A 14,616-nucleotide genomic window follows, 5' to 3' on the forward strand; every position below is an offset into this window, starting at 1 on the left:
CGTATCAGAGCATTCAGACCTAGCTCACAAGCGATATTTCTTGAGTAGACGTGAATCTATTCCATGCGCAGTATGTAATTTACGCAAGCTTTGCACATAGTGTTTACAGTAACTCTGCCTTGGATTCATCCGGTAGTTCGCTCGTTTGCGCCAGATCATTATTACGTCACAATCAATCTGTCAACCGTCCGTAATATAAAGTCCGCGGTTACGACGTATGGATATGACAGCGTTCAGACACAATATGCGTCTCATGGATATAGGATAATGATTTGAAACGACGTTCAAATCATCGTTTCGAAATACGACGTATATATTGTTGATACGACGTTCCAATATTACAGCGTTCAGACACATAAAAACGTGCTATTATACGTCTTATATCCATACGTCGTTTGTCCATACGAGAACTCTCCAGTCTTAACGGGGGACTATTTTGCCCTTTCTTTTTTCTTTTTTTTTTTTTGACGTCTGCGCAATACCCGGAGCCCCTAAACTGAGCGTACACACTAACACCTTGAACGCACGATAGGCTCCTGACAATGCCTGAGTAACGGCATGGCGCCAATTTGCTCTTCAGGCCTATTCCGCACTGCCTACATCCCTCCGATACGTACTCCTCCATCCCTTTCTCACAACCCCCAGCACTGGCGATTAGTTTTCTTCTATATTCGTGTTTTTTGCAGCGCTAGCTTTAGCTAGGCCTTTCAAGTCAGTTATCTCTTTGACAATGATAATGACAACTAACATGTTATTAACACTATACCCCAGGTTTTCGTCCATTGCTTTACAGATCTCAATCAATTCATCGATTGCAATAGTGTTTTTATCTCCGTATAACTCCAATGTTCTCTCATACTCTATGGTCTTTCCGATGTCCTTATGATTGAGCACCTGTACCTTAGCGTAGCATACTGTTTTCTCGCTAGCTAGATACCATGCGCGAGTAATATAGAGGGAAAAGTGAGTTTTCTGTCCTTTCCTGTAACCCTGAAGGTACAACTTGGCCTGGAATGTGACATCGGTTCCGTATGTGCGAAAGGCGGGAGAACGGAGCGCTGTTTTGTTGTCTTTGCGATCTTTACACTGTACAACCCATGAGAGGATCCCGTGGCTTAAGTCGTCAGGTATGTTTTCTTTCTCTGTCGAGGTGAGCTGCGTGCTGCTACGGTGTGCATTTGTTAGCCGCATGGGTTCTGACTCATTCGCTCCAGGACTACACGCGCCAGGCGATAAATCTAGCTCCTGATTTTTCTCTGTCGCTGGAGTGGGAGACTGCTGTATGATGCTCGAGGCTTCACTTTTCTTGTGTTTTTCTAGGACTTCGTCATAGGTCTCAGCCTCTGTTTTGGACTTAATAATCTCACGTTGTTCTCTCTGAGCTTCCCTTAAGTTGGACGCCTGAGCATTACCAATGTTCAGGTTAAGCTTCGTTAAGTCTTTGATCGTTTTCTCATGCTGTAGGCCTTGAGTAACAACGGGTTTGACGAACTCTTCAGTGGGAGTTTCCATCAAGGCATCATCAGAAACCTGTTTTAAAGTAAACATGTTTCAGTGAAGATAAAGACAACTGACGGCAATATACGTACCCCAACATACGTCATGTGAATACATCAACAAACTCACACACAGACACAGTACACAGCTGTATTTTAGAAAATTCTTTTTATTTTAACTTTTGGAGTGTTTGCTTTATACTATCCTATATATTATATACATATACAATGTACCCTAAAAAGTTGGCATATTCAGACGTGCAACGAACTGCTTTACAAGGCACCCGGGCCCAATCCTGCAACTTTACACGGATTTATGCATCTTGAAAATACATGGAACAAAAATGTATACGATACATGAATTACCCAGATAAAGACATAAAAAATAATAGGAAATCAAATGCTTGATATGCACCATTCATATGCACAGTCAAAATATAAATATATTACATTTATCATTATTTGAAGCGGGAAGACACCTGGATATCTATATCCATATCCTTCGAAGTCTTACTCGCAGAATGGGTTGTTGAAATCGTGTTCTCACAGAAAAATTACCGTTTAGTCCCCAAGTTCTTAAAGTGGTGATCGAGTTTACACTGCACTTTTTCTGTTGAGAATGCCAAAAAACAGGGAAAAGAATCGTATTTGTCACTTGTAGATAGATGTTACTTATTCACAAGACTTTCCAAGCCTGTCTTTCTCTAATGCGTTTGTATAATTTTGTGTGTGTTCGTATACAAGTGTAAGTTAGTGTATTCATAAGTAGTAGAGTATCTATTTTTTTTTTTTTAACCAATGTTACTTATTTGCAATAGATACATTTCGACGTAGTAAATACTGATGGCTTGCTGCTCATGTGCAGTCATGAGATTTAAGTATTGTTCTTCCAATCTGCGCACTTCTTACCTTTAAAATGCTCAATGACTTATCCTGGTCAGAGACCTCCACAGTCGTGGCGATACCGTCATGTGAAACCAGTGACTTTGGTCTAGACAGAAAGTCCAATGACTGTGAATGTGTTTGATCTGATGATTCCTGATCTTTGGTCGTGGATGAAGAAGGTGGCTTTCTATGTCTGTGAAAAAAAAAAGCGCGAGACGGCAACTTGAGTTACTAGTATTTCACTGTTTTTTCCATAAAATAATTTTACACTTATTCGTCACATAAACCGAACAGAATTCAACGATGGCACACATGATCCATAAACATCTCTTTTATCCTCCTTTCCGTCCTTATTATTAAAAAGATAATCAAATAAATAAATCAATAAAAGAGGAAAAAGGTAAACGGAAGAAACAGAAGATACTCATACACACACACTCCCTCAAGTAAAAGACCGACCATGACCGTATAGAGCATTTTTTTTTTTTCGGGGGGGGGGGAGGGGGCGAGGAAGCATTATTTTATGATTATGCTCGATATGTCGGGGAACCAGCAAGGGAGGAGCAGCGCAGCGACACCTGGGGAATTGTTGGTGTTATCATGGACCTACAACCCTACAACGTTCGTTGTAGGGTTGTAGGTCCATGGTGTGATTCTCCCTCCAACACGGAGTTTTTGCAATTTTTGCAATTCAAATTCAAGAATGTGTACACAATTTGAAAACAAAAGCACAAACTTCAAAACGAAGAGCTCGAAAATGCTATAGGCTCTACACAGGGGACTATAAACGTTGATGTAGAGAATGTGCATATTTACACATCGGCCTAATTATTCATGTATAGAAAAACTCAAGTTTGAGACAGGTTGCTCTCTACTTTTCCTTTAAATGAAGCTATGGCCTGTCATGGCTTTCATCAGAATTTACACAAGAGAACAAAAATTATAATCATTGTCTGCTATGATGTAATAAGTGCAATATAATATCTTACTATGTGTATATATGACGAGTTTGTTTGCAAAAACCGATAAGTCCATTTTTGAAGATTTTGAAGTACGGTCTCTGTCATAAAGTACAAAATAATACCTTTTAAAAACAATTGTAAAACAAGAAGTGATATTGTTGGTAAATGTACATTGTATTCCAAACGGGTAGTGGTGTTGTTAAGTTTGTTTTGCTTGTGTTGGATGAAAGGCTTATTTTGTCAACACCGTTTTGAATGCAATGGCACGATTTAGAATCGTGCTCTTCGTATGAAAAATCGCGTAACACACTTTTAAACAATATATTGTGTTTATGAAAAATCAATACCAAGGAGAGCGTGCCCACAACTCTGTTGGCGTATCGTTTTATGAAAAAAAAAGGGAAAAATAAATAAATGCTAATCACTGGAGTCTTATAGATTCTGGTGTTTGACTGGCGGTGTCTATGTAATGTTGGAAAACATGCCCTCCAACAACAACAAAATACCGTACACGTGACATTTTTAGACATTTTCCTCATGTTTGTCTACGTGATCGTGAGTAGTATTCGGTGAGGGGAGGGGGAGTTGATCCTCGTACTGTGTTGCCACGAGCCTTATAGATCATGTCGATGTCGCCTTTGTTGTCGGTGCCCAGCGGGCGTAGCGGCGACGGGTTGGTGTTACAACATCTATTTTGGAACTCGATCTCCTGAAACGACGCCTAACCTATGCTGAAGCACACATAGTTTCGTGACTGATTGCGGGATGAAATTAGACTTCCTTTGTATTCAAAAAGAAATCAAAGAAAAGTTGAACAAATTTGTTAAATGATATATTGGTCACTACATATAAAGGTATATTTTTGAAGTTATGGTGAAAAGAAGCAAAAATTTTCTTATTATTCTCTTTATATTTCTTGACCTTTAATCCCAAATATCTCCATTTGGCAAATATGGACTTATCCGTTTTTGCAAACAAACTCTTCATATTTTTTCATGTTAGGGTTCAATGACATTTCTTTCCAGCAAATATGAAAACATCATCCAAGTACAAGTAACATAATGTTCAATTTGATAATGCTGAGGGCATAAAATTTCTAGAAGTATAAAGACCTGTATGCCCTTAAAGAAATGAGCATTACGGCCTACATTCAATAATGTACATCATCCTGGTAAGTTTATAGAAATGCAAAACCGAGGTAAAAACAAAAGACAATAACAGAAAAAAAAAAAAGGCAGGGACATTTTACGGACATCAAAATGACATTGACAGGAACTTCGACTTATGTATAGAAATACATGAGATCCAACAATCGTATAATACAGGGGTATTGTCGAGGGTATACAAAATGTATAGAAAATGGAAAAAGGGGACAGTCATCAGGCAGTGCAACGATACATGCAGCTAGACACCAGGAAAAAAACAATGACATATATTACAACGCCATCCCCATAGTCGTAAAAAATAAAGTATCATAGAATTTAACAACAATACTCTTCAACCTAGCTACTTTTGCAATTGGTAATGGTAAAAATGATCTCGCCACTGATATTCAGCTCTAAAAAAATTAGGCTCTCAAAATAATTGATGCTGAATCACAATAAGAATCATGCACATGAAATATTATGTTCAATATGCTGCATGCTCTCAAGTGGAGTTGTGGTTGCGGTTAGCGGACTCCCTATGTTTTCTTTTACTTTGTGGCCACATGAACCTTTGATTGCTTTCTGTCTTACCCTGTGTCACTCCCGACATCACCTGTCGCACCACCTTCAGCCATGCTCTGACCAAGGCGCCACTTTCATCCAGGAGACGGTGTTCAGAGCGTCGGAGGCTTGACGGGGTCGATCTGGGGAAAGTGTAACGAGCAACACACTCATGTCAATCGCCTTGTTAGATACAGACCGTACCACTTAGTCTAAAATCAATGTTTATTCGGTTATTATAAGCTTGCGAGACTTTCTTGTAGTCACAACTATAATCATTTACAGTTCATCATCATTTACTCTATCAATACACTTGCTAATACTACGACTTATAGGCCGGCTAGGACGCTATTAGGACGCGAAACTGTCTGATAAAATCTGTAGGCGATGAATAGATACAAAATTCTTGCAGCGGTCGTAAATCCTCTAGAGTCTGTAGATTTTGTGTCCTGATCATTATAGTTCGATGGTCTCATCACTAATGCATGCTTTTGATAACGATAGCTTCCGTGTTGGAAAAACACACACACACACGAAAAAAAAAAAAAAAAACACAAACACACAAACACCCTTGAGATAATTACGTTGTCTCACGTACTGAAGCATTAAACGATAATAATTATAATTCTCTAATGAAAGCGGACCCTCTCTCCCTCTCTATCGTCTGTACTTACCAGTTCTGTAGTTTGACTCCCCAAATTTAATGTCCTACATGCTCCTCGTTTCGATGTTAAAACCTCGACACCAAACAATCAAGCTTGCTTTGGTTCTTATACAGCAGTAGGCTCTATGCATTGGTCCTGACGTCTGGTGCGGTATACAGGTTCATGTACTGCTTTGAGTGCACAGAGAGCCATACAATAGTTATTGTATTTATGCGCACGCATCCTCTGGGATTCCCCACCTGTATGAACTTGATGTTACGAGAACGAACGGTTCCATGACATTTTGCTCTTGCGACAAATGCTATCCTATGCCATATTTGCAAGCTAGGCCTAACATCGGAACATAAAGTCTATCCACAAGCATAACCAGTGATAACTGTACACGTAACTCTAATCTTAATCCGTGATCACATCGAACTATACCTAAAACCCTATGACAACCTTAAAGGTCTCGTTTACTTTTGGAAACAGTGATTAAAAAAAAAAATCAAGATATGTAGGTCTGTTGTATCACAAAACATCCTACCGTAAACAATTTTATGCACTTTTAAGCAATAAAGCCTAAAATATCAGGAAGTATCAGTAATTTTTTTCATTACACCATTATGTAACTTTATAGACGTTTAGTTTGAAAACTTTGTTATTATAACTAATGTTCACTTTTTTGTGTATTTAATAATACTTAACATTGATTATACGGATCCCAATTTTACAGTGGTTGTTTCTGTATATCCAAAACTCAAATTTTAGAACTATTTTAAAGCACTAATGGTGGGTTTTTATTTCATTGCTGCAAATGGTATATTCTGCCTTTAACCCTAAGGAAAAAAAAAACCAAACAAACATAATTATGAAGCAATTACTACTGGAGCAGATGTCATGTCACTGATGTGAACTCAGTAGGCCTATCCAATTTCAGTATCATAAAAGTCTGCATGGGTATTTTCGCCAATTTTGTCAATTTCTGGAGCGGATGAAAGCGGATTGAGCAATCCGCTTTCATCCGCTCCAGAAATTGACAAAATTGGCGAAAACTGGCGAAAACAGAACGGAAAAAGAACGGACGTGGGTATTATGTAGCGGGGATGTTAAACGGATGTTCATCGGAAGCCTAGCGGATGAAAGCGGATGGAAGGGGATGACAGCTCCGAAGGGGTTACCGGAGACAATTGCGAAACGGACGCATAGCGGAAAGAGCGGATACAGAGCGGATGAAGCGGATGCATCACGTACGCCTATAACAGAAACAAACGCTTTGTCCGTTCTAAACACTTTATATACGAGATGCATACGCTTACATCCTTTCTATTTCCGTGCTAATAACGATGTATGTTCCATGTGCCATAAATCTTTCCTCCCTCTTTCCGTTTTCAGCTGCAGCGGATGTGAGTTGCGAGGATGCCCAGAGGATGCAGAGAGGATACAGCGGACGTTTTAAGGGATGATAACGGACATTGCTCGTATGTCGCAGATTTACATCGTACACCGCGGAAAGTTCATCCGCTCTAAAAGTTTTAAGCATGCAGCTTAAAACTTTTTGCGCGGATGAAATCACAGTGATGCTCGATGGATAGAGCGTATGAAACACGTACACAGCGGATGCGTAGCGTTTTCCAACGGATGGCAAGATTTTTTTTAACGTTTTACATCCTCTTTGCATCCGTAAGTGCAGTGGGACTGGGGCTTTGACTAGGCACCAAATGTCTTGATGGTTTTAGTTTGAGCTTAGCCAATCCGAATCCTATTCTGTATCTTTGAAGGGTTTTGAGATAACCATTTGAGATGGCCACATAATCATTTGCCGTTAAAACCTGACATTCGCTTAGTTCGTCTTCAGCTAAATATATTGTGCTTAAACTGGATCACGAGACTAAAGATATAGTTCTTACAGATGAATTTATCATTTGTTCCTTTGCATGCCATGAGATTCAGTACTTGATTAATCCATTTGCTCTTGTCTTCGGAGGTCATGTGTAAATCTTATGGACATGAGCCACGAGGGGTCGGAGATGAGGTGTCCGGGATCAATGGTACCCTACCCCACCCCCTCCCGTCCCATGGCAACTGTGTTACACTGCTTGCTGTTAAAGGTATCATATACTTTTGGTTGAGAACTGACTTCAGGTTTTTAATAGTATTATTTTTGGTGAGCTAATGAGAAACGCCTGATGAAATATGAAAAAGCATGTACTTTCAAAAGAAATTCAACGTTTGTTTAATGAAAATTGCTTTTGAAATGCCTAGGATATCAACAGCAAAACAATCCTAATAACAGACGATCACCGTCATTTTACTATACATTTATATCTCATGCCATTCCGAAACCGATTTTCATCTATGTTCTGTACTATTTCATAAGTGGTTTCTTAAGTTTCGCAAAAAGTTAGAAGCTCAATCCTCCTCTCCTATAATACTATAACATCCCTTTAAGACCTTGAAATCTGTTTATGCCGCATGTCCAAACTTTATGATTTCTGGACTGCTCTAACCCAGTTGAATCATCATTGCTGGTTCCAATTATCCTCCAGCACGTAGGCCTACTAATCACATTTGATGATACAGTTTGTAATTGCGTCCTTCTTATAAGCTCTATACCAAAATGATTTTCTAATGTTACAAGACAGCCATGTCTTTAAAGCAGCACAGGTCTCTCCATTTTCTCCCCTTTGTCATTTGTTATGTCAATGTGTCATATTTTTTCTTAGTGTTCTTTACCAGGGTGCATTGATGATACTCCTGCACTGATCTGTATAGCGATTCGGTCCGGTACACATACGTGTACATGCACCTACCTTTGAGTGGTCGGGGAACCAACACACATCTCTGGGAATCCCCGCTAAAGTTCCTTTTCGACTGTACGAACTTGATGTATGGGAGGTCAATATTTTGGTACAGGATTTATAGTCTTGGTACCAGCAGCTCTGTTTCAATGTCGGCCCAATGAGTTTGATGGTTTTACTATAGTTTTAAGTGTTCTCCATTCGAATCTTTTACAAACTTTAGGGGGCTTGAGTAATTCAAAAAGTCCACACATTGCAACAGCTGGAATTTTCAAATATCTTATTTTTCTATACCAATGGTGCAAATTAATTCTCCTCTAAAGTGGTTTTAACAAAGATTGCACAGAATAAAACAAAGCCATACTGTGAACATGCTATGAACCTTCTGCGAGCACATTAATTCGTAGACAGATATCGGAAAGAACAAATCATTCCCTTTTACATAAGATTCGATACTTGATTTTGTTTCTGTCTTCGAAGGTCGTATAGGCCTACAGTAGGCAGATACAATGGGGCAAGGGGGGGGGGTGCGTCGATGTCTCTTATGTCTCTGGAAGTGCTTATCTATCATGCCATTGTAGTATACTGATAAAGCTCATGACTACGTTGATGTGGTGTTTAATATTAGGCCTACATAAGCACAGATAAGGTGGAATTATTAGTTGTCGTTTTACCTGCCATTTTTCGTTAATATCTTTCTGCACACGATAGAGTCCGATTAAAAAAGCGGTTCCTAGTTGCAGGCCAGACAGTGCTAATAATACCCGTCATACTTTTGGGAATCCCCGCTATTAGTGTGGGCTTACCCATCAGCGCTGTGCACCAGTCACAATATTGTGTACAGGGACAGGGCTGTGTGTGGTTCAGTGTACACTGTATAAACGGACTCTAACATAGGGAGTGTATTCCACATACTTGCTGCATACAACGCAGACAATTTATCGAGGCAGTATGCTCTCTTCCTGCCGCAACACAGGCCGGGTGTACATAGAAACGATTCACATTGGGGGAAATCTTCGTCAGAGTGAAGTGGGGAAGTTCCACCCCTCCGACACTGCTAAAAATAGTAATACATCGTAAGCCATGCAGCCAGCTTTGTTGTTGCCATTTACCGCACAATGTCAACGATCTTTATTAACTAACATTGACCTACGAGATCACAACTCATTCGATCAACTCGCATGTAATATCATTCCGTCCCGGTTGCCTGTCGAGAATGACTCGAAATAGCTCAGACAGCGCCTAGAACCCCTTCGCCAAAACTGTGCAAGTAATCAGTTCAATTTCACAATGATCTTACACAGTGTAGTGTATAACCATGAAGAGTTTTATTGCAAAATGGTCTAAGCGTCATTTTTAAACATTTCAAAGTAAGTCCATCATCAGATAGAGCAAAATTAAATTCTTCCGGAAATTTTTACCTCACTTGTAACATAGCAAAGAATATTCTAAAAGTTGTGACTAAAAGCATCCTTTATTTTTTATTTTCTTTATCTTTTAGTAGCCTTAATCACAAATATTTGCAACTTAACAAGAATGCATTTAGTTGATTTTGCGATAAACTTTTCATATATAATTATATTATATATATATATATATATATATATATATATATATATATATATACGTATCAGGACAACTCCCCCGGAGGACTAGTCTCCCGGAGACTACTCCCACCTGACAGCTCCCCCGGAGGACCACTCCCCCGGAGGACGTCTCCCCCGGAGGACTACTCCCCCGGAGGACGTCTCCCCCGGGGGACAACTCCCCCGGGGGACTACTCCCCCGGGGACAACTCCCCCGGGGGGCAACTCCTCCGGGGGACAACTCCCACCTGACAACTGCCCCGGGGACGTCTCCTGGGGGACAATCCCATAACTGAACAGAGATGTTTCTTATTCGTGTCCTAGAAATTAAAATTGAATTCATCTGTGTAAAAACAGTATTCTTTTTATACAGAATTTAAATTAAAGTTAACGTTACCTAAGACACGTCCATCTTTATAACAAAGTTTTTGAAATCTCAGCACAAAGTTTTTACTTTTGTACACGCTACATGTAATGTCGAAAAAAGTAGAAACGCAGGTCCATTTCATCACTGAAAGTTGGTCAAGAGATAAACACATTGACGGAAACACGCTTTTGAGGGGAGAGTTCATTCCTTAGCATGTACCTGTTATTCTTCATTATTTTATAATATTTCAAGAAGTCCATTCTTTGATGATTTTCCTTTTCTTTTTGCAATTCATGATTATGATAAGGAATATGTTAAATGAAAGAAAGATATTATTCAGAGAGGTGAAGGCTCAAATTTTTTAGTTTCTTCAGTTTGTCTCCCTCTACAAAGGAATATGTTGTTAGAAATACCCTTTTAATGGGGTTATGATTTTCATCTTAGATTCTTATGATAGTTACTATCCTATATGTCACTGTCAGTAATACTTTATTGTGCAATTTTCGTTTGTTATGTTGACTGTGAATTTATCTGAACATCATTACAATTCTTAATGTCGGAGAAATAATTGACAGAAAAAAAAATATGAATATTCTGTGCCTGAAAAGACTTGAACGTGTAAAAAGGTAATATCTTCCAACAGCCCTGGGAAAGCACACCCGCACGACCAACACAAATCTCTCAACCACAAAGATGGGATGATTCGAGTTTCAATTAATTGAAAATTGAGTTTTGTTTCACACAGTTTTATTTGATAACGTTTGAACATGGAAAAAAATGTCTAGCGTAAGAGTAATTGAAGTTAGTATGCAAACAACACTTTTGCACGCAATGGTATACCGGAGATTGTGGTATCAGATAATGGTACACAGTTTACAAGTGACCAGTTCAAAGAGTTTGCTTGTCAGTACCAATTCAAGCATGTCACGTCTTCATCACTTTCTACATAGCAATGGGAAAGTTGAAAAGACAGTACAAATCGCAATGTCTAATGAAAAAGGCAATGAGAGATGGAACAGATCCAGGTTTGGCATTTCTTGACTATCGGAACACACCGATCGATGGGCTGTCCTGCACAATTGTTGATGCAGAGGAGGACAAGGACCACCCTGCCAACAGCTAGTCAGCTGCTGAAACCAAAAGTAATAAAGAATGTGCAAACAAAGCTGACCAAGAAACAAAAGTGCAGTAAAATTACTTTGATCGAAGCGAAAAGCGTTGTTGTTTCAAAGACAAAGTTTCCAAGAAGTTGCATAGTGGAATGTGAAGGAAAAATGCTCCTATCAAAACAGAATTGACATCAGAAGAGGTACAGCGGAAAACAATCCTTAATGCAACAAAGCTAGATGACTCAACATAATATCGTATCACAAGATCAGGTCAAAAATATGGACCAGTGTAAAAACTTATCTATTTTATAGGATAGATACCGGAATTTGACGGGAAATGAAATGACAATGATCACGGGATTGTGATAATGTTTAGATGTTGAACTATTCATCTGGAGAGTAGAGCTGGTTACATTTTGAGTGCAATAAAAGTGTTTCATCTAACTTATCAAAAGTAACAGCTTTGTCGATTATTATAAGAGAAACAATGATTAACGTTTCTTCAAGGACAAAAATAACACATTTCTAAAAGTGAACAAAAGTACAGTTTACAAAACAATCACAAGTATTCCTCCAAGTGTGAAGAGCGAGATTGAACTTTCGTCGTTATAAGAGTGCGTTGTAATGTGTCATACAAAGCCGTGATATCTCAATATTGAAGTGAAGTGTTACTCACTTTACAAGTATCAGTAATGTTTGTGTTTATAAGATGTGTTGCTATGATTACACATGTAGTAAAGTTGAATGTAAGATATAAGATATGGCAAGTCAAACACGCCCATACAAGACGTATTTCCATTATTACTCAAATAGGACAAGTATATTGTGTGAACAACGTATCAAATAATTGCCATGATAATCCTAAAAAGACAATGGCTTATTAATTAAGTTTCAGCGGTAGTTGATAAATGAAAAAATCTGTGTGAAAAAGAGAAACTTTACTTTTCTAAAAAAAAGGGAGATGCCAAATGTTTGAAATTAGTACAGTTTGAACGCAGAGACTAGTGCCTAGCTATGCAGCACCAACCAATCCCCACAGAGATGATGCTGTTGCTATGCTCTATAGTTACCCCTCTCGAGAAACCCCGGAGGTAGATGTACTACCTCAGCAAACTTCCTTACTTGCACCCAAGACCTAGAAGAATAAAAACATATCAACCTATCACCTGCGTGTTAACAAAATGTGCACATATACTTTTTGACCAGTGTCCGTTTCTTCCCTTGGGCATCCGATGCAATCGATATCGCTAAAGCATTTGCATTGTTCAAACTCGTCATGATTGCTGTGTAATACAACAAATTACTGCCAAGATCGTGTGCTTATTCTGACTGATTAAAGAAACAACTAAGGAACTCTCTAAATAACAGGCTAAATATTACAGTCGTCATCCCTTGATATCTCTTAGAGATGGGCTAAAGAGGATGACATTTTCAGAACATGCTCATCACACCTTAGTTTGATGACTTTGTGCCTACTGACACCATTTTTGAAAAAAAAAGAACGAAAAATGCGAAATCCAGGGTGCCCCGGCCGAAAAGCTGGTCGCCGTTTCGGCTTTAAAAAGACATTTCTGGTTATAACTCGGCTATTTTTTGGTCAATTGTGATGGTTTTGGTGTCTAACCCCATGTTTTGGGGTCAAGGAAATGGATTATAATGATAATTTTAGTGTAAAACCTAATCTTCCACATGATACTAACCTTTTGCCCTTATTTAGGCATAAAATTTCCTTGCCTTTTACCCCTACCCCAACTGCCATTTTTTTTTGCATTTTTTCTGTATTTTTTCAAGTAGTATTGACTACCATACTCTTAATAACAAGTTCTAGCTATCAATCTGGTGTTTTCTACCAACAATAGTACAGCAAGGGTTATGTTATACGTGTGTCATGCAGATACCGGTATGTGGCTGGTGCATTCAGGATGCATGGTAACTGTGCAACCAGTGCTAATATTGTTTCTGCATTATAGTGCCTAATGCCGGTTGGAAGATATTACCTTTTTACACGTTCAAGTCTTTTCAGGAACAGAATATTCATATTTTTTTTCCTGTCAATTATTTCTCCGACATTAAGAATTGTAATGATGTTCAGATAAATTCACAGTCAACATAACAAACGAATATTGCACAATGAAATTACTGACAGTGACATACAGGATAGTAACTATCATAAGAATCTAAGATAACTAGAAATGTCGCTATGGCGACTGATGCCTCCGCCATAATGCATGATTCTCCCAATAGGCGTATAGTACAATGTCTTCACAATGTGTGATCCATGACAGTTTCACATAACTGGCAAAATATTAAAATGACAGGTTTGTCAGAAATGTCTTGAACTGGGTTTGCTTTAATTTCTTAAGAGTGAAGGTACACATATATGGGGAATTGAGAATTTTTACTTGAATTCTGACAGACCTTTTTATAAGTTTATGCATTGAGTAATTTCCAAGGTATGAAGAAAGAGTGTAATGACGGTACAAAATTGATTTTTTTTTTTTTTGGGGGGGGGGGGGCATTGAAACCTGGCCTTTGACCCTTAACCTTTGACCTTTGACCTTCTGGCTAGAAATTTCCCAGAGAATCTCCATTAGGTAATGCATGCATTAATTTTTTAAACTAATAATGCAAGCATTGCATATACTAGTATATGAGGGAAATAGTAAAATTTTGAGGAGATGACCTTGACCTTTGACCCCTGACTATTGACCCATGACCCCTAAATTCCCTAGACAATCCCTGCCAGTCAGTACATGCGTATGTACCAAGTTCCACGAAGATACATTGAATCATTTGCGAGAAAAGTGATATTGCAACATTTTCACCTAACCTTTGACCTTTTGACCTTTGACCTTATGACATGAAACTCTCTCTGGAGAATCTCTACGCAGTAGTACATGTCCACACCAAGTTTCAAGAAAATACCTTTGGGCATTGCATAGATATGGGGGAAATTGCAGCATTTGTAGCATTTGACCTTGACTGTTTGACCTTTGACCTCTTGCCAATGTCACTAAAATCTACTCAACTAATTGTCCTATCATACATCATCCTTGGACC

At 38.7% G+C, this 14,616-nt stretch overlaps 1 protein-coding gene across 1 annotated transcript; it reads right to left on the bottom strand.

The window, feature by feature from the left end:
• Positions 1-654: 654 nt before the first annotated feature.
• LOC140236317 (uncharacterized) lies at positions 655-5,123 on the bottom strand. The gene is made up of 3 exons (XM_072316270.1): positions 5,077-5,123; positions 2,406-2,556; positions 655-1,530 (listed from the first exon to the last, which is right to left on the bottom strand). The coding sequence occupies exons 1-3, from the start codon at positions 5,121-5,123 to the stop codon at positions 655-657; spliced, it is 1,074 nt and encodes a 357-aa protein (XP_072172371.1).
• Positions 5,124-14,616: the final 9,493 nt, after the last annotated feature.

The sequence above is a fragment of the Diadema setosum genome, chromosome 12 (genome assembly GCF_964275005.1).
Source record: "Diadema setosum chromosome 12, eeDiaSeto1, whole genome shotgun sequence".
Lineage (NCBI taxonomy): Eukaryota > Metazoa > Echinodermata > Echinoidea > Diadematoida > Diadematidae > Diadema > Diadema setosum.

Excerpts from the sequence above, each read along its gene's own strand:
- LOC140236317 (XM_072316270.1), bottom strand. The coding sequence starts at position 5,123 with ATGGCTGAAGGTGGTGCGACAGGTGATGTCGGGAGTGACACAGGGTA. Across the intron at positions 2,557-5,076 it reads GTCGGGAGTGACACAGGGTA|TTCATCCACGACCAAAGATC; the intron begins AGACAGAAAGCA and ends AAAGCCACCTTC. Across the intron at positions 1,531-2,405 it reads AGTCATTGAGCATTTTAAAG|GTTTCTGATGATGCCTTGAT; the intron begins GTAAGAAGTGCG and ends ACTTTAAAACAG.